Raw genomic sequence first — 19,089 nt, 5'->3', positions numbered from 1 at the left:
GGTCTTGCTGAGAACTTGAAAATTGACAATCTCCCCGGGGGATGGCGGGGTGGGGGCGCGGATAGAAGATCCTGAGTCCTAAACCCTCCCTGAGGAAACTACCAGAGGTCCTGGATAGGGCCTGTCTCTCACGTGCCCATGCTTCAATCAGTGCCTGCCTGCCACACACTGGCTCCAGGGGTCACCTTCCTCTCCTGACCACTGGCCTGGCTTGTGCAACGGACTGTTGGTCCAGGGTCGCGGGGAGGGAAGGAATGGGGGACAGGAGTGATCTCAAACAGCAGCCCCGATAGTATCTGCATATTGTGTTAAATAAATAGCTGTTTTGATCAGGGAAATGGGAGGGTTGGTGAGAATCCTTGGAATGAAGATACGTGGCTGCTGGCTGAAGAGTGCTTAATCAAATTTCAGGGAGGGCTGGGTGTTATCGGGGCCCAGCTTATCTCAACTAGATCTGCCCTTTCCCCATCCCTTCCTCGACGGTGTTTTCCTCGGTTCACGCCTCTGGCCCCTGCTAGAAAGCGACTTCCGCCCGCGTGGTTTGGGGCCAACCCCCAAAGGGTATTGTTCCGGAGTCGTTCACCTGCTCTCCACGCCGTCGGCCCCAAGGCGATTGCCCGCCAGAGGGCGCCAGACGTCCACTTTGCGCTCTTGGGGAGGTGGTGGGGGTAGGTGAGGGGAACCGCTATTCCCCACCCCCAACCCGCACCCATACTGACGCCCGTAGGGCTGGGCTAGGTGGGCAGACACGCCCCCCGTGCCAGCATCTTCCCTGGCACTACCAACCTACCTCGTGGGGAAACAGGTTCAGAAGCCGACTTGCCCCAGGCCACACAGCTGAGGCCGGGCCAAGACAAGGGACTTTTTCCAGAGCCTGAGACTAAAGCTCCTAGACCCCTGGTGCTGGGGCAACGATCCGCCAATCAAAGGGTCCCTGTCTGATGGCGATGTGGGGGGGGGGAGGCGAGCCGGCCAATCAGAGGGTCCCTGCCAGAAGGCGGAGCCTGCCAATCAGGGGTGCCCTGCGAGGAACGGCGGAAACGATCGAATCTTGTCGGTGGGGGGCGCGCCTTGACATGCATGGGAGGGAGTGGGAGCCGCGCTACAGGCTGAGTACCCCCGTTTCTCAGTTGCCTCAGTTTCCCTGGAAATGAAAGGTGAACGCCCCGGGCCGGGACCCCAACAGAAAGGAAAACTGAGGCTGGGAGGTGGGCCCGGGTGGCTGCCTGGCGGAGGCGATGCCGGCACACAGCGGGCGGGGTTTCTTTCGCCCCGCCCCTGGATCCCGCCCCCGCCCCCGCCCCCGCCCCCAATCGTTCAGCCGCAGAGGTCTGCCCCGCGCGCGGTTGCCAGTGCCGGCTGCTCACAGCTATGGACGCCCCCGGGGCCCCGGGCCCGGGCAGAAAGGAGCTGAAGATAGTGATCGTGGGCGACGGCGGCTGCGGCAAGACATCACTGCTTATGGTGTACAGCCAGGGCTCCTTCCCTGAGGTGAGGCCCGCCGGGGGGTTGGTGGGAGTTAGACTGCGGGGCAAACGGGCTTGGGACCACCGGGGGCGACGGCTGGCCTTGAGCCTGGACCGCGGCTCTCCGGCGTCCCGCTAGTGGAAAGGCAGCCGCCACCCCGGGGCGCACCCTCGGGAATTCCAGAGCCCAGCTGGATGGGGTGCCGGGGGCGGCGCAGCTGGACCCTGGGTCCCTGTCGCACCCCTTAAGAACCAGCCGACCCCTTCTCCGACAGGACTACGCCCCATCCGTGTTCGAGAAATACACGGCCAGCGTGACTGTGGGCAGCAAGGAGGTGACCCTGAACCTATACGATACCGCCGGTGAGTGCGCCTGCGCACCGAGGGTCCCGCGTGCCCGAAGGGTTTCCCCCTCCCGGGCAGCCCCCTCCGGGCATCCCCGCCCACCAGCCTCTATGGGGCCCTGACCTCCCAGGCCTCCTGAAAAACGCGGAGGGGCTCTGGCACGGCGGCCCTGGAGGCTCAGAGGGCCTCAGTCGCCCCATGTTTGATAGGAGGGTACTTGAATGAGATGAGCTCCTCGGCCACCCTCCTAGCGCTAATGTGCTGAGGACCCACGGTTTCGTTCCTCTCCTGTGGTTCTAGAAAACCGTGGGCATCGCTGCTGCTTCCCATGGTTCCAGGATTTCGTGTGTTGCATGCTGTGGTCTCTTAAAATTCTGTGGGCTGAAGATTTGAGTCCTCTGGTGCTAGGATTCCATGAGCTGAATTTCTGGGTCCTGTGGTTCTAGAAAACTCTGGGCTACAGATCAGAGCCTGTGACTCCAGGATTTTATGGTTGACAATCCTGAGGCTTCAGGGTGCTGTGGACATAAATTCTGAGTGCCACACCTTTGGGATTCCATCGGCTACATATGCGGTTCTGGAATTCTGTGGTCTACAGTTTTGAGCCTGTAGTTCTAGGATTCTGGCTGCGATTCTGTCTTCCTGGTTCCCTGGGGATAAACCAAGCACTGAGAAAGGAACAGAGCTTTAAGTCCAGAATAAGGTTCTCTTGGCCACCTGAAACTCCTAACACAAGTAGATCTTTGCTAATCGCGTCAGTTATCAGAGTCCCTGTTGTGGGGTCATTGGTGGGGGTAGTGCGGGGTGTCTGCCTTCAAAGAGCTTCCATCCTGCCCTCAATCCCCTTCTGGGCTGAACCGACATTGGGCGACAAAGGTCAGGATCTCACCCAACCTCTCTGACTCAGTGTTTAGTGACCTGCATGGAACCACGTCATCGGGTGTCCTGTCCACTGGCCATGGTGGCCTTGTATATGCAAGGGGAAGTCTCCACTAGCCTTGGACGGAGCCCAAATCCAGACATCCCCCACCGTAAGGCGGCCAGTAGCATCTCATTGCACCCTGGAGACGATCAGAAAAGGGACTGTCCCGCCCCCAGACCCCTCCACCGTTCCTGACTTCAGCAGCCATTACTGTATGGTGGGGCCCGAAGGACTCTCCACCTTGTTGGACGAGGACCCCAAACGGCTGCCCCCAGAACAGGGCCCTGCTTCCAGCCCTGCAAACTGAGAAAGCCAAAGGTTGCTGAGAAATTCCCCCAGGGGCGTAGCCATAAAAGCAGTAAAACTTAGAGTGTGTCTGGGATACTTTTAGTTTCACATACTTCCTGTCGGGGACCCAGGGAGGGGCAGGTCCATTAGCCCCACTTTGTGGGTGAGGTGCTGGTGAGGCAGGGAGAGTCACAGGATAGTTTTCACTCTCCTCTGTCCTTCGGGACCTCAGGGCCTCTCCTATCAGATCCCTGGGGTTCACTGTTCATGGAAGCCTCCCCCATCAGACCCAGCACAGGGACTGCTTCTGGTGTTTGTGGTCTTACCCAGAGAAAGATGCTCAAAGAATACATTAGGGCAGATTGTGGTGTGGAGGTTCCAGCAGGTTTCTGTTTGGCGTAAGGAAGGATTTGCGCTCACAGCTGCTGCAGGAGGGATTGGAGGGGCTCCAGGCCCAGTCATCAGAGGCACGTGGCCACCACAGCAATGATGATCTTCCTGCCACAAGCTTTGGAATCAGATCTGGGCTTTGATGCTGGCTCCCTAGCCGCGTGTCATCATGGACACCTGGGCCTCAGTTTCCTCATCTGTAGTCAGGGCTAACCACATTAGTCTTGAGAATTAAATTAGATCCATGTGATGGTGTGACACAGGGGTTGGCTCTTGGGAAGGGCTAAGTATTGTCATGATTCTTTCAGCCCCCCACCCCCTTCCCCCGCCTGGCTATTCAGGCTCAGACCCAAGTCCAACCTGTTCTGAATCGAAGGCCTGCAGAGCTCCGGCTGGCCCCCGCCCTGCCCTCCCCGAAGGACTCTTGAAGCATCAGAGAAACAGAGCTGGGGCTTGAATGACTCAGTGGACTCCTAGGGAAGTAGATTGGCTTCACGTCAGCAGGACAGCCCAAGGAGGAATACTCAGGGAGAAAGAAACATGGCCACTCCTTCCAGGGTGTCCCGCTGTGACCCAGGAAGCCCTGTCTCGAGGAACGTGAAGGAGAGACTGGGTCAATCCTCTCCCATGTGCCAGTGCCCAGCATGGTGCCTGTGGAATAAGTGCAGAAGAAATTTGGAGGCAGAAGCACTCCTGGAGAGTGTTCTGATAAAGGCAGTGAGATTGTCTCTACCTGTGCGTGGACAGAGATCAAAAGTCGGTGGCAGGGGACGCCTGGGTGGCTCCGTCGGTCGGTTAAGCATCTGCCTTCGTCTCAGGTCATGATCTCAGGTCCTGGGATCGAGCCCTGCATCAGGCTCCCTGCTCACTGGGGAGTCTGCTTCTGCCTCTCCCTCTGCGTCTCCCCCCGCCTGCCTCTCCTGCTCTCTCCCTCTCTCTCCTCTCAAATAAATTAAATAAGTCAGTGGCAGAAAAGGAGGGCCAGGGGAACAACTAGAGAAAGAGACTAAGGGGGTGAGGGGAGTGGCTGAGCTGGAGGTGAGTCTAGTAAAGGTTATTGTAGAAGGTTCTGGAACCTGCTGAGCTAGACCCTATGGTGGCGGATGGTGGTGCAGAGTGGTATCTTTCCACCCGACCACTGGTGACCAGAACTATGGGACAGGGGTGGCCCCCAGGAGGCCGAATTTTTCCAAACCCAGGACCTCGGCCATAGGGGTCTGCGTGGGAGCCCAGTCTAGCTGCTTGTCTCCATCGTGCAGAAGCAGATACAGACGCCACAGCAGTGGGAGGGTGGTTGGAGGGGTGGTGGGGCTCTCAGAGCTGACAGGTGAAGGGGAGGAGGGCGCAGTGAGCACTTTTGCCCTATAGCCTCTCTTGCTGTGGGTCCTGACACCCTCAGAGGCAGGAAGTTGTGGTGCGGTCTGAAGTTTCCTGGGCAGAAGGGAGGGGGCGGCAAGGTGGGATGTTAAGACACCAACTAGAGATGGAACTGTCTGGGCCTTGGGGTGGGGTCCAGGGGTGGGGTGTCATAGGATGGGATGGCGGTTGCCCAGAGAGGTGGGGAGCTGTGGTCCCCTTCTCAGCCTGAGATGGGAACAATAGGAAAAATTGGGGAAGTGGGGTGGGGGGGCAAAGAAGTTGCTGAGACAGGGAATCAGGGACCAGAGGGATGTCTAAGAGCCAGAAGGCCTGGGGGCTTGAAGAGCTGAAGTTGTGCCAGTCAATGTGGCCTGGGCTCCAAGCCGGGGCTGCCCCAGCCACTCCCGCCTCTGGGGCGGAAACACAGGTGGGCGGGCCCCAATAGCAGCGAGTGGGTTCCTCTTCTGGCAGCTTCCCTTTCTCATGTTGCCTGTGTCCCTCCCCTGACCAACGCCCCGGCTGGAGCTGGGAGCCACCTGCTCTATGTCCAGCAGATCTGGGGATTACTGTGGCCCAGTGACACCGTCTTCTCAACCTAGCTCCAGGCCTTAGAGACCCCTGCCCCTGGAAAATGACTGACACAACAAAACTCCTTCCCACAAAGGAAATACCCTCATGCTAGGCGAGAGCCTCATTTCCTCCCCGCCCCACAGCCCCACCAGCTTCAGGAAGATGGGCCACTTCAAGGGGAGCTGTGTGCTAGAAACAAATGCATCCCTTCGCACGTAACTCCGTGCAAGCCCACCTGCAGAGGCCGTAGTGGGACCCTGGTGTGCTGCTGGACAGGTGACTTGGCCCCCTTAAGTCTTGGCATTGTGTGGGTAAATGGGGAGGGCTGTGGTTGGGGCACCCCTAAAGCTTGTGGGTCCAAAGCTATGGGGTTAACTCCCCACCCAGGCCCCCATCCCCTGGAAGTTTCTGTTTTAATAGTAACCATAGTAGCAGTCCTTCACCTTCGTTCAGCATTGCTTAGCCTACAAGTCCTTTACTTCCAGTATCAGGGGCAGGGTTATCACCCCCTTTGCCAGATAAGGACACTGAGGTCCAGAGAGGGAAGGCACCCGGGTCACAGACCAGGAGTCTGAGTGTCACCTGGCTCTCCTGACTCCTGTGGGAGAGGCATCTAGGACATTACACATCTCCCAAGGGGACATGAGGTCAACAGCCTCTGGGAGTCCATCATTTGCCCGCCTGGTTCCCATGTGGAGGTCCACACTGAATCTTGGGAAAAGTTGAGCCAGGCACAGTCAAGTCAGGAAGGCAGCCTGGAGGAGGGAGTTAGGATCTGGGCTGGCTGCCTGTCCCCTCCCAGAGCCCCTCTCTCTCTTGAGATACCTGTGTTGGCAGCCTTTTGGTCAGGCCTGGGACTTATAGGGTGAGGACAGCTCCCTACCTTCTGGAGCGGACTGAGAGAGAGGCACCCCCAGGAGTCTTACCTATGGTCCTCTTTTACAGAGCTTCCTCTTAGCTGCGTGACCTTAAGGCGACTCCCTTCGCCTCTCTGTGCATCAGTTTCTGCATCTGTAGAATGGGAATAACAAGAGCCCCACCTTGTTAGCATCGCGATGGGGAGTAATGGGTCAGGGCAGGCAGTGGGCTTCAGGTGGAGCCGCGAGTGAGCGTCACGAGCCCTCACAGAGAGGGGGCACTGCCGACGTGTTGTTGATGCCCACTCTTTAGTGTTGTTATCAGGGCTCACCTGCTTCTCTCATACCCGTTTCACAGGTGAGGAAACCATTTGTAAGGAAACAAGGTCCAGAGGTTGATTCCCAATTGGGAAGTCCGGGGAAGGCTTCCTGAGAATTTTTGGCAATTTCAGAGTGGCGTGGCAGGCACCTGACCTTGGAGGTGACTGAGTTGGCATTCCAGCTCACAGGGATCCTGTCTGTGACCTTGGAAAAGGCCCCTCTCGGCCACACGGGCTCCTTAGGGGAAGAACTTTCTCTGCCTAGCTTACCTCCCAGGTGATAGAAGTGAAATGCCTTGCTGAAAGCCAGAGGGGTTTACACCTTATTCACACACTCATTTGTTTGTTCACCAGAGAGCTACTGAACGTGCCTGTGTCCCAGGGAATATCACGGTCCTCAGGGGCTTTGCTGCTCACGGGGCAGACAAAACCAAACCAAAACCCAACATCAGGGAGGGCCACGTATTCAGAAGAATAATAGAGCCGTGGTCGGGCGTGGGGCAGCAGTCAGGGGAGCTCTCCCAGAGGAGGTGACGTTTCTGCAGAGACCTGAAGGAAAGGAGGGAGCAAGGCATGCTGCTACCTGGGCAAGAACCTGTCGAAGAGGGATGGGCAAGGGCAGAGGCCTGGGGCTTGGGGGGGGGGGGCGGGCAGGCTCAGTCTGACTTCCTCCTTCCAGCCACTGCAGCCCGACTTCTGCTGAAATCCTCCCCGGCTGGAGTTGCTAAACTCCCTGCTCTCTGCTGCACCTGACAAGAGTGGATCAGCTCCAGACAACAAGCAGCCAGGCGCCAGGATGACTTTTAAGGACAGACTTGGTCCCTGCGCTCAGGGCGCTTACCGGCCCAGGTTGTGGACACGCAGGGCGGGGGGCAGATGCTGCGTGGGGAGGGAAGGCCTCTCCGAGGAGCCAGCAGGTCGGGCTGAGGGAAGCCGTCGGAGCACAGGGGGCCCATTTGACCACAACTTGTCCACTCCTGCCATATTTCTAACGGGGAATAGATGTGCACGTTGTGCCAGAAGTAGGAGCTGCATTGTTACATCGTGGGGGCCCAGAACCGATGTCTGCACAATGCAAAACAAAAGAGAGCAGTGCTGGGTGTCAGCAGGAGTGCTCGACTGGGACCCAATGGCCTGGGGTTGATCCCTGGCTGGGTCACTGATGCCGTGACCTCGGGCAGGTCACTTCTCTGGAGCTCAGTTTCTGTGTAAATGGAAGTATCTTTCACTTCCTGTCTAGCCCATCAGATGATGGCTGTAAGGATTTCTTAACTGGTCATAGGCAGAAGCACTCTAAAATGTATAAAACACAGTGGTGTCGTCGTGAAGGAGGGAGAAGACGTTATCCTGAAAAAGGAAATGATGTGGACATTCAGTTTGAATGTTTTACAGTAAAATGCTAAGAAGAAAATGGGGGTGTGTGAGTAGGGCAAGCATTCCAGGATGTGGGGGCAACAAGTACAAAGGCTCTGAGACACGAGAGCTTGGTGGGTTTGAGAAACCCTGAGCAGGGAGTCGGCAGTGATGGGGGGAGAAAAGGTCAGGGTCTGTGGGTGCCAGGTCATGTGGACCCTTGGCAGATGTTTGGATTTTATACAGAAGGCAGTAGGGCGCCACTGAACGTATCCTTCCCTCGGGGGAGAGAGGCAGGAGCTTGCGTATCTTAGATCCAACCGGCTGCCGGGTGGAGGACGGCTCGTTGAGGGGCAGCAGCAGACACGGGAGGCCAGCGGTGGCTCGGGCGAGGGCGGTACTGTCCAACAGAACTTTCTGCAGCGATGGGATGTCCTGCACCCGCACTGCCTGTTACAGGAGCCACTAGCTGTGTGTGGCAGTTAATCACTTGAAATGTAGCTAGTGCAATGGAGAACCTGAATTTTTAATGTTAATTAATTTAAATGGCCACATGGGGCTAGCAGCTACCCTATTGGACAGCACAGGTCTAGAAAGACATGGACCAAGATGAGGAGAGGGGACAATTGGGAGGCTGAGCCCTGACAGTCCCTCACTCCTCCACAGTCTTGGGGGGACTATGGCTGAATGGCAGCATGGAGTCCTCCTGGCCCAGCCACTGTCATAGCTGTGACTCCGGTCACACTGCACACCGCAGGGGTCCTGGATTGAGGCAGAGCCACTGGGAAGGGAGAGGTGGCGGTGTCCCAGCTGCAGCTGGGGGCCAGGAGGAGATGGGGCCTGTCCTTGCTCAGTGGAGAGGCCAGCTTTGGCAGGGAGGGAACAGGAGGGCAGGCTGGCGCCACCCAGGCACCCCCAGGCCAGGGGGAGGGGCAGAGGCCTCCTGGGCCGCTGTGTTCCAGTCGGGGAAGAAAGTCACCTTTTTGCCTTAGCACAGGTGGCTGGGGAGTTGCCAGGGAGCCCAAAAGGGCTCAGTTCTCACTGTGGGAGGTTTTTTTTTTTTTTTAAATAAGATTTTATTTATTTATTTGAAGGGAGACAGCCAGAGAGAAAGGGATCACAAGCAGGGGAAGTGAGAGGAAGAAGCAGGCTCCCAGCAGAGGAGTCTGATGTGGGGCTCAACCCCAGAACGCCAGGATCACGCCCTGAGCTGAAGGCAGACGCTTAATGACTGAGCCACCCAGGCACCCCTCACTGTGGGAGTTTTGAAATAATACTAAGGCATACGGTGACGCAGGGCAGGGCATAGTTCTAGGCCTGCTTCTGGACGGGGGCAAAACGACTATAGGACGTTACCGCTGAGATCTGAATGCGGCCTGTGGGTAGGGTTAGAGCACAGCGCCCACGGTGGTCCTCAGCTTGTGACTTTCTCTACGGGAGGTGATAGAACGCGCTCGTTCTTAGAAATCCGCAAGGACTGTCCTGAAGCCGCAGAATGCACGTGATTACTCACAATTACTTTCGCCAGTGTTTACACATATGAAGGTCAAGTGGGGCAAAATGGAAAAAATCAGGAATCCGAGGAAGGGAGTTCTTGGCACCCTTTTTGCAATTTTTCTGTAAGTTCGAAATTGCCAATATAAAAAATTACTAAAAAGCATTAAAAAACCACACCCAGCCTTGGTGTCTGATACAGTCGGTGCGGGGGAGGGGCCGAGCACCAGCTGGCTCCCCAGGTGAGCCTGAACAGCAGCTGTGCCCGTCCCCCCACCACTCTCTTGGGCTTTTCCAGAAGGGCAGGAGGAATTCAACCCAAGCCTACACCTCTCGGCCTGGGGGTACCCTCCCAGATCCTGCAGTGGCCTGGTCCCACCCAGCCCCTGAACCTTCTTCCGGGAGGGGAGTTGATTTGGCCTGAGTCTGTTATCTTCAACCTGAGCGCCAGGGCAAGGTGGGGGGGGGTGGCAGTAATTGCCACGGACATAATTGCTAGCAGTTTCTCCGGCTTCTTCTGATTACCCTGTAATCAGACCAGTTCTGAGCAGTGCATGGGTTTTATCTCCTGGAATCTTTGCTCCTGTGCTCCCCCTCTGTTTTACAGATGAGCAAACCAAGGTTTTAGAGACACAGTCACCAACCCTTCGCCCATTTGAGCCCAGACAGGGCTCTCAGGTGGACAAGGAGGTGGTGGCTCCCTGACCCCACCTACTCTCCCATTTCAGGGCAGGAAGATTATGACCGGCTGCGACCCCTGTCCTACCAGAACACCCACCTCGTGCTCATCTGCTATGACGTCATGAACCCCACCAGCTATGACAACGTCCTCATCAAGGTGAGGCCCACGACCCAGCCAGCCTGCCTCAGGGGGTGCCCACGGATCTGGCCTCAGCCCTGATGGCTGCCCTCTCCCTCCACAGTGGTTCCCTGAGGTCACACATTTCTGCCGTGGGACCCCCATGGTGCTCATTGGCTGCAAGACAGACCTGCGGAAAGACAAGGAGCAGCTTCGGAAGCTCCGGGCCGCCCAGCTGGAGCCCATCACCTACATGCAGGTCAGGAAGGGGTCTCCCCTCCTCCTACCTCATTTAGTCCTTATAACCCCGAGGCACGGACTGTTAGCATCCCCTGTTTTACAAGGGAGAAACTGAGGCCCAGAGAGGTGAAGTAGAGGTTAAGAGTCACATAGCTAACCTGCAGTGTAGCCAGGATCCTGTCCCGTCTGCCACAGGGGACTGGAGGGGCAGGCCTTGTTTGAAAGCAGGGTTCCCCTGCCCGTTCGAGTCATGGGCAAAGCCAAACCTGTAGCTTTCTGGGTGAGGCATGGGACAATAAAAGGAACACAAAGGAAAACTAATAAGAAAGTTTAATAAAAAGGAACAAGCATTAATAAAAGTAAATTTTAGAAATAGAACTAGTTTTTACTGTCCTCACCAGCTCCATTGCCTAAATGGAGGGACAGGGAGAGGCATGGAGGAAGCCCTTTTTGTCTGGAGGCCTCCAGCTCTTCTCACGGGCCTGGCACACGCAGCGGCCTGGCCTCAGGGTGCAGACCCCTCTCGGCCTGAGGTGTGAGAGCGGGGGCAGGGTAGAGGCCAGGACGGGGCTTCTGATCTCTCAGCCACCGCCGCAGCCCTTGGGCCCACCACAGGCCCTTCCGTTCCATCCACACACACTGCTGGGGGCTGGGCCTGGGACAGGGGGAGGGGGGCTCCACACCAAGACCTATCCCCCCCCACTCGGAGAGCCCCCAAAGCCAGCTCCAAGTACCCAAATCCATGGGGGGGCTGTCAGGAGGTGCCCCATGCTCCAGGCTCCTCATCTAATGCCGCCCCCCCCCCCCCAGGGCCAGAGTGCCTGCGAACAGATCCGAGCGGCCCTCTACCTGGAATGTTCTGCCAAGTTTCGGGAGAATGTGGAGGACGTCTTCCGAGCGGCGGCCAAGGTTGCCCTCAGTGCTCTGAAGAAAGCACAGCGGCAGAAACGCCCATTGTGCCTGCTGCTCTGACCCCGCCGCCAGGGTACACAGCCCTCATGGCAAGACTGACAGGGCCCAGGCTGCCAGGCCCCAACTGCACCCCGAGATCCTGCTCTGTCCCCAGCTTTCCAGCGGCACTTTGAGTTGAGTGTCTCCCTATGTCTGGAGCCTGTGGCTAGGCTCTTAGAACATTCTGGAGATCTCTCCTTTCCCAGCTGGGGCTCTGACCATGAACTCACCTCCAGGTTCCCATGGGAGCTGGGCCCGCATGGAGGTGGGTGAGGGTGCCGGACTCAATCCCTCTGTACCCTAGAACCAGCATTTGTCCCTAGGACTCGGGAGTACACAGCCTCCCCCCAGCCACTTGCGTCCCCCTTTGCACACCTTATAGGTCCTGAAAACCTATGCCTGAAACAAACAACTATATCTGATACGTGGATAAATGTGGATCTGTCAGCATTCCACACAGCCCCCCCCAAGCCCGCTGCTCCTGCGTCACCCACCCCCCTGGGCTCCTGAGATAGGCTCGGCTGCATCCTCCAGCTTCTGGCTTCCTTCCTCCAGGAACGTGGGGGCCACAATGGGACAGGGACTTATCGGGACAGCACAGGCACCAGCCCCGGACATGGGGGCTGGCACCGGCCCCCACCCCTCACCCCCAGAGGCCTTCAGTCTCAGCCTTCGGCTGGGTTGCCATCTTTCCAGAGCTGGGTGCACATGCCCAACGGGGAGAGGAGACTCTCTCAAGAAGCAAAAAGTACCCTGGACCACCCATCCAACCCCTGCTCAGGGGCTCCTCACCTGCAACCCCCCACTGCCGGAAACTCAAGATGAAAAGTGACATCAGCTCCCAGTGATCATGGGCAAGTCACTTCTTTCTACAGACGGTTTCCCTATGTGCAGAAGGGCAGCACTGACTCATCTTAATAGTCATCATGCTCCCTCCTGTCCCTCACAGCCTCCACTTCTGCCAAGCTGAGACTGTCCTGGCCTCCCGTGAGAACACACAACCCCCAGCTGCAGATTCACTGAACCTTCTGGAAAGTCTGGGGCCAGGAGTTTTTAAACAAGTGCTCCAGGTGATTCTAATGCCTGGGAGATTGAGAGCTGCTTCCTCCTGAGCTACAAGACAGCATTACCCAATCTGGGGTAGTGGCTTGAGGTGGCTCCTGCCTCAGCCCCCACTAAGCGTGAGCCTCTCTGAAGTCAGCTGCTAGAGAGATTCCTGTATTGCACCCCACCCCACCTCACCCCACCCTGGTTCCCCAAGGCCCTGCCATGCCCTGGGGAGTCAAAAGAGCACCCAATCCAAGGCCTCATGGACAAATGATGGTTTAGGATGGAGGTTAGCAAACCAGACTCTGTGGACCAAATCTGGTAGCTGTGTGTTTTTGTAAATAAACTTCTGTTGGGACATAGCCACACCCATTTATTTAGGCATTGGCTGCTTTGGCCGTACAACTGGAGACGAGGGTGAACTGTGACGGATTATCGGCCCTTTACAGAAAAAGTGCCGACTCCTAGTCTAGGGAAAACCCAAGTGCCTCAGGGCCAGATGGAAAACCCAAATGAGTGAACTAGGACAGGTATAAAAGGGAGTGGTGGGGTCTGTGGCACACTAGAAAGCAAGCACCCCATCCTAAGCAGGCAGCTCAGCCGTGCCAAGAACTTTCCATTTTTCCAGGGAAAGTAGAAATCTGGGTTTTTATGGAGACTCTTGACTGGGATGGAAGGGAAATTTGTTTTAAAAATGTAACAATTAAAAAAGTTTAAACTCCTGCGGGTGCCAAGCATGAGTGGATGCCCCCTGTGAACTCTGGTCAGAGATTTGTAGGGAGGTAGTTAAGGGTAGCTGAGACCCACGTGTGGGAGAAGGTTACAGCTCATGTAAGGGGCAGGGGCAGAGCATTCAACCAAACCTGCTGGCTTCTTCACCCTTCCCACAACTACAGAATCGGACACAAGGTGACCAGCAGGCTTGTCCTGGCCTCCCAAGTCCACCTCTTGGAAGGGAGCCAGCTCACTCTCTCCCCACCACATTCCAGAACCTGAGGGGAAGGGAGGGAGGTGAGGAGGGTGGGTGAGCTTCAGCCAGCACTGAAGTGTGGGTCCCACTCTCTGAGAACTCACTGCAAGAATTCCGGGAAGTGGGCTGAGGGGTGGGGGTCAGGAAGCCAAACTCTCAAGTGTCAAAAAAAGAAGCCCTCAAACCACCCAAGTGATGCCAAGGCTGGGGCGCCCTCTGGTGGTCACAGCAAACCCTCCCGCCTCGGGCCCACCTGAAGGCCAAGCCCTGCGGAGGCAGGGCAGTTGTTCGCAGGTGGCCAGCAGGCTGTAGACTTGGGAAGCGCAAAGAGCACAAGGCACAGACAGACAGTGGTTCTCTGAGAACTTAAATACCCCCAGCACGGAGCAGCGGAGGCTGGGAGAGCTTACAGCAGAAGCGGTGTGCCCCGGAGAGGGAGGTTCCACAGGACGCCGAGGGGTTTCCTTCCACCCGCTGGCGGGGAAGACTGACCCAGGCTCAGCCGTAGCCAAGAGGGCAGCGAGGGAAGACTGCGGATTCTAGGGCAGTCCGGAGGACCCTGTATTAAATACATCATAAATAGGGAGGCTGGGGCAGGTGGACAGGCAGGAGTCACATTCCTCTTGTCCGCCAGGGACCAGGGCCTTGGCCCTTCTCTCAGCTGTGCACTGGTCCCTGAGCTGGGTGCTGCCAGTGGCCACAGACACTGTGGGGAGAAACCGGCAGCAAGGGTGCCGGCTGGAACCCCCTTCAGTCTTGAACACTGGGGGCTGGGGGCGCACGGGTCCCTTGGCTCACAGCTTCTTCCCCTTGTTTCTGTTCTTCTGAAGTTTCGTGTGCACGACTTTGAGTGTGGTCAGGAAATTGCCCAGGAAGAGGACGAGGAACGTGAGCGCCAACACGAACACCTGGGCAGGGGCACGCAAGGAGACCAGGGAAGGGGTGGCAGGGGGAGGAGCGGAAAAGAAAAGGTTGAGCCAGCTCCGATTAGCTCCCTGCTGAGATGCCCCCCCTTCCCCCCCTTCCCCTGCCCTCGCAACCCCCTTAGCACAAGCCACCAGCAAACTGCAGTGTTCCCACAGCAGAAAGCAGAGATCTGGGCCAACTGCGTGAAGGGTGTGAATCCTCAGGGTCATGCAGGGCCCAGGAGGGCTCCTCCTTTGGCACCCCCATAGCATTCAGTAGGGTTCTCAGACCACTTAGGGGCTGGCTCCCTGGCTTCCGAATTCCCTCCCACTGTCTCCCAGGTCCCAGTAGCAGGGAGCTCTAGGCACAGGGACCTATCAGGGGGAGTAAAGGGGTGGCTGAGGAAAGAATTCTCTCCAAGCTGGCCCAGCCTTCCCCAGGAACCCCCCACCCCCGCCACAGGCACATGCACACGCCTGCGTGCGTACACACACACACACACACATACACCCCACACGCACGCGCACACACACCATACCTGCCATTCTCTGCATTCCTCGTGGCTGGAGAGCTCAAACAATGTGACGGCGTTGTAGAGCTGCCAGAACTGGAGAGAGGCGAGGCAGGCACCATTTACCTCAACTGATTCCCCTGGACACCCGCGTGGGGAAGGCCCGGGAGTGGACCAGGCCCCCCACCTTCTGGCATCAACTGTCCTAAGATACTGAGAGCCCCCCAAAATGAAACTGGAGCACCACAGTCCAGAGCAGCCTAAAGATCTGGGGCTCAGCAAGCTGGTGCTAAGGGCCTCTTCTGGCTCCTGCCTTTGGCGTCCCAGGACCCTGTGGGGTCCAGCTCAGGGACGGCTGGTGAATGAGGGAGAGGTCTGACGACCTTTTGTTCCCAGGGGTCAGCCCAGAAGAGGGGATACCCATAAACTCCCGGGGACTCACATGGCCACAGAACAGGAAAGGCAGGAGGAAGGTGAGGCCCCGCCACATCCAGGACTGGAATCCTTCTGTAGAGACAGAGGAGGAAGCGAAGGGTCTGTGTGAGGGGGTTCAGTGCCCCCACAGCCCCCCAAGCGCCTACTGCCTAGCCATGCCGGTCCCCCGAGATTAGCCAAAGGGGCAGGGGGGACAGCCCTCACCTACCACCAATGGGTGAGCACTCAACTATGAAAAGCACTCAGACAGCGTGCACAACACCTGTCACAGGGCCTGACTGCTCTCACTCCTCAAGTCAGCCTGAACTCATAGGGCTTGACAACACTTACAGACAGCTGACGTGCCAGGCGCTGGTTTTTAATAACGTCTTTAATTTGCATGGAATTTTGCATTTTATAATGGACTTTTGCACATATCAATTCAATTGAGTCTTGACAAAGTAGAGCTTACTTTGCAGAGTAATCCAGTAGAAATGACCATCTCAAAAGATGGCAGAACTTTATTAGTTTCCTGTGAAAGCTGAGACAAGAGCTCTCCAAGCTCTTCTGACTGGGGACTTGACCCACTAGTTAAAGAAGTTAAGCACAGGGATGTCTGGGCGGCTCAGTCGGTTAAGTGTCCGACTCTTGATTTCAGCTCAGGTCATGATCTCAGGGTCTTGAGATCGAGCCCTGTGTCGGGCTCCAAGCCGGGCGCACAGCCTGCTTAAGATTTTCTCTCTCTCGGGGCGCCTGGGTGGCACAGCGGTTAAGCGTCTGCCTTCGGCTCAGGGCGTGGTCCCGGCGTTCTGGGATCGAGCCCCACATCAGGCTCCTCCCCTATGAGCCTGCTTCTTCCTCTCCCACTCCCCCTGCTTGTGTTCCCTCTCTCGCTGGCTGTCTATCTCTGTCGAATAAATAAATAAAATCTTTAAAAAAAAAAAAAAAAAGATTTTCTCTCTCTCCCCCTGACCCTCCCCACCGCGTTCTCTTGCTCTAAAAAAAAAATACATATATATATATATATATTATATATAATAGTTAAGCACACATTCCCAATGTATGTGTCTGTGCATATTTATACATAGCCATATTATTTTTTTTTTAAGTAGGCTCCAAGCCCAGCATGGAGTCCAACTCGGGGCTTGAACTCATGACCCTGAGATCAAGACCTGAGCTGGGATCAAGAGTCAGCTGCTTAACAGACTGAGCCACCCCACTGCCCCTATATGTAGGCATACTATATATATATATTATACATGCACAACACTGTGCATATATAATTATGTGTATTATAAAACACACACCAAAAACAGACCTTTAAGAAGACAGAAGCCAGCATCAAGGCCTGGCACACAGCTGGCCTCACGCTTGTCGGCTGAAATAGAATCCACGATGAAATACGAAAAGCGACTTAGGTAGAGGCTGGCAGCCCTGGCTTTGTGTGCAGTAGGTGCTGTTATGTTCTCACTGGCTCCTGCTCCCAGCGCAGGGAGTTAGCAGTGAGGTCTGGGGGAGCAGGGAGGGGCTGGTACTTGTACCCACCCCTGCTCTTCCTCTCCCCAGGCTGGGCTACTCACCCACCGTGAGGTCCAGATGATTCCGCTCCCCCAGGGCACGCAGCCGGTAGAGGCAGCCCCTCTGGTAATAATATTGCAGGAACTGGACACAGCCTGCAGGGGGAGCACAGCACCCGGCTCAGGGCCTGGAGGACTGGGAGCCGCCTCCGGGCAGACCCAGGGCTCTTCACTGCCCAGAGGGAAACCCTCTCACCCCAACACACACACACACATTCAGCCTGAACCTACTTTATCCCTTATCCAGAATATGAGAGCAGGTTATCTGAAGACCCAGCTAAGCACCAATGAGATTAGAAACTTCTAGAGCAGATGCTTGCTGGAATGGTGGCACCGTGCCGGGAGTTGCACGTAATGCCAAGACAGCAAGAGACACTTTCATACAATGGGATACTTAGTAGTTACTAAAAATGAGGAGGTAGAATTCTGTGTCTTGACATAGAAAAATACCCGTCATTATTGTTAAAAGAAAAATAAACAGGTTCGAAGCAAAGCTATATGTACAAAGCGACCCCCATTCAGACTGCACTGCGGTATATACGTATATATGAATCAAACTGAAAGGACATAGATCTATTAGTAGTGATCACTCCTAAGGGTGAGATTATACATAATTTTCATTCTCGGCTTTAGAGATTTATATGTTGGCAGGGTTTCATTTAAAAATTAAATTGTATTTTTTGAATCAGCAATACGTACACAATAAAATTCAAAGGGAACAAACAGGAACTTGGTAAAAAACAAAACTCTCTGTCCCTATCCCTAACTATCCAAGCTCCCCATTCTCAGAGGGGACCCCTAGGACCAGTTCACTGTATATAAATCCAGAGTTGTTGTTCTTCTTTTCTTTTTATTTTATTTTATTTTTAAGCCACCTCTACACCCAACATGGGGCTCAAACTCACAACCACAAAATCAAGAGTCGCTCACACTACTGACTAAGCCAGCCAGGAGCCCCAATCCAGAACTATTCTTAAATGAGAGAAAGAACATATACTCTATTTCCATTTTAAGGTAGTGCCCCCAACACCACTCAGTTCCCAAAAGTCCCCACTGGTCCCCAGTTGTGACATGGGGAAGAAAAGGCAGTGATGGGGGCTCCTGGGGGTGGGGGTGATCAGGCCGTTCCCTCTCCCAGGACTGGGCGGTGATCTGGGGGCAGACAGCTCTTTGCTGGATTTCTGGGACCCTCCCTTGCCCCAAGCTCCCTCCTTCCACACTAGACACACCCCTTCCAAGAGAGGAGGGATGACAGGGGCCTCAGTCAGTGAAAGCCTTGGGAAACGGTGCCCCCTCCCCCGAATCTAGGCAAGAGGCACTCACTCTGAAAAATGGAGAACGCTAAAAACTGATTACGAAACTTCTGATAAATTAGTCCATTGGGCCTGCAGAGAAGTGGGGAAAAGTAAAGGTGAGGTGTGCTGTGAAATCAGACATTCATCCCTGCCCTTCTCCGTTCCAGCCAAGAGAAAAGTTTTTAATTAAAAAAAAATTATTTAAGTAATCTCCACACCCAACGTGGGACTGGAACTCACGACCCCGAGATCAAGAGTTACATGCTCCACTGACTGAGCCAGGCAGGCGCCCCGAGAAGAAAAGCTCTTAAATGGAGGTCCCTGATTCCTGCCCTTCTTTAGCACCAGTGTCCCTGGGGCTGGAGCAGGTTACTTTCATCGTTGCTTTGAGCCCCTTCTAGAAGCAGGGGGGCCTGTATCATCATTCTGAGCCCAAGTTCTTGCTGATTCCCACTCCCTCCGTCTCTCTCCTTTGAAGTCTCATACTTGTACTCTTTCTGTCCATTGCTCCCTATCACCTCTGTCCCAGCCAGCAGGCCAATGGGACGTCCCCAGAAACCTCCCAGATGGCTTGGGGGATCCCTGCGGCCTCGCTGTAAGCTCACACTTCTCTTCGTGTCCCAAAAGTCAGCCCAGGCCAGAAGCCTCGAGGGCACCCCCTCGCCCACGGCCAGCTCCCCATTCACAGGCCCCCATGAGACACTCACCAGGTCAGCATCACTCCAGAGAGGAACGTGGACACGTAGTGGTGAGACACCCACCAGCCTTTAATTCTGGGAGAGAAGAGAAGGAAAGAGAGCTCAGGTGAGGAGGGAAACAGATGGCTCTTGCTTCCCAGACTATGTGTGCACGGGCTACTCTGTGGCCCCGAAACAGCCATGACATAGACCCAAGCCATGATTTTGCCCTTTCCTCTGTCCTCCAGAGATGACCAATCACACATAAACCACCCACAGATGAGCCATGAGGCCCACAGAAGCACTTGGGCCTCCAGGGGCTTCCCGCTATCCTAAAA

The 19,089-nt window shown here is 55.8% G+C and overlaps 2 protein-coding genes across 6 annotated transcripts in view; one reads left to right on the top strand and one right to left on the bottom strand.

Annotated features, from left to right (window-relative positions):
- Nucleotides 1-1,309: 1,309 nt before the first annotated feature.
- On the top strand, nt 1,310-12,763 carry RHOF (ras homolog family member F, filopodia associated). The gene is made up of 5 exons (XM_040619968.1): nt 1,310-1,491; nt 1,742-1,829; nt 10,093-10,202; nt 10,288-10,422; nt 11,214-12,763. The coding sequence occupies exons 1-5, from the start codon at nt 1,372-1,374 to the stop codon at nt 11,373-11,375; spliced, it is 615 nt and encodes a 204-aa protein (XP_040475902.1). The 5' UTR covers nt 1,310-1,371; the 3' UTR covers nt 11,376-12,763.
- A 1,148-nt stretch (nt 12,764-13,911) lies between these two features.
- Nucleotides 13,912-19,089, bottom strand: part of TMEM120B (transmembrane protein 120B) — a 39,861-nt gene continuing 34,683 nt past the window's right edge. For 2 of the 5 annotated variants that reach the window (XM_040619963.1, XM_040619966.1), the window contains 6 exons: nt 18,782-18,847; nt 18,103-18,164; nt 16,783-16,875; nt 15,231-15,295; nt 14,816-14,884; nt 13,912-14,279 (listed from right to left, as the gene is read on the bottom strand). In XM_040619963.1, the coding sequence (XP_040475897.1) occupies nt 14,166-14,279; nt 14,816-14,884; nt 15,231-15,295; nt 16,783-16,875; nt 18,103-18,164; nt 18,782-18,847 (469 nt within the window). In that variant the 3' untranslated portion in view covers nt 13,912-14,165. The remainder of the gene's footprint in view (nt 14,280-14,815; nt 14,885-15,230; nt 15,296-16,782; nt 16,876-18,102; nt 18,165-18,781; nt 18,848-19,089) is intronic. The other 3 variants (XM_040619965.1, XM_040619967.1, XM_040619964.1) reach the window with 2 other exon arrangements.

The sequence above is a fragment of the Ursus maritimus genome, unplaced genomic scaffold (genome assembly GCF_017311325.1).
Source record: "Ursus maritimus isolate PB19 unplaced genomic scaffold, ASM1731132v1 scaffold_33, whole genome shotgun sequence".
Lineage (NCBI taxonomy): Eukaryota > Metazoa > Chordata > Mammalia > Carnivora > Ursidae > Ursus > Ursus maritimus.
This window is presented reverse-complemented; position numbering and strand designations above follow the sequence as displayed.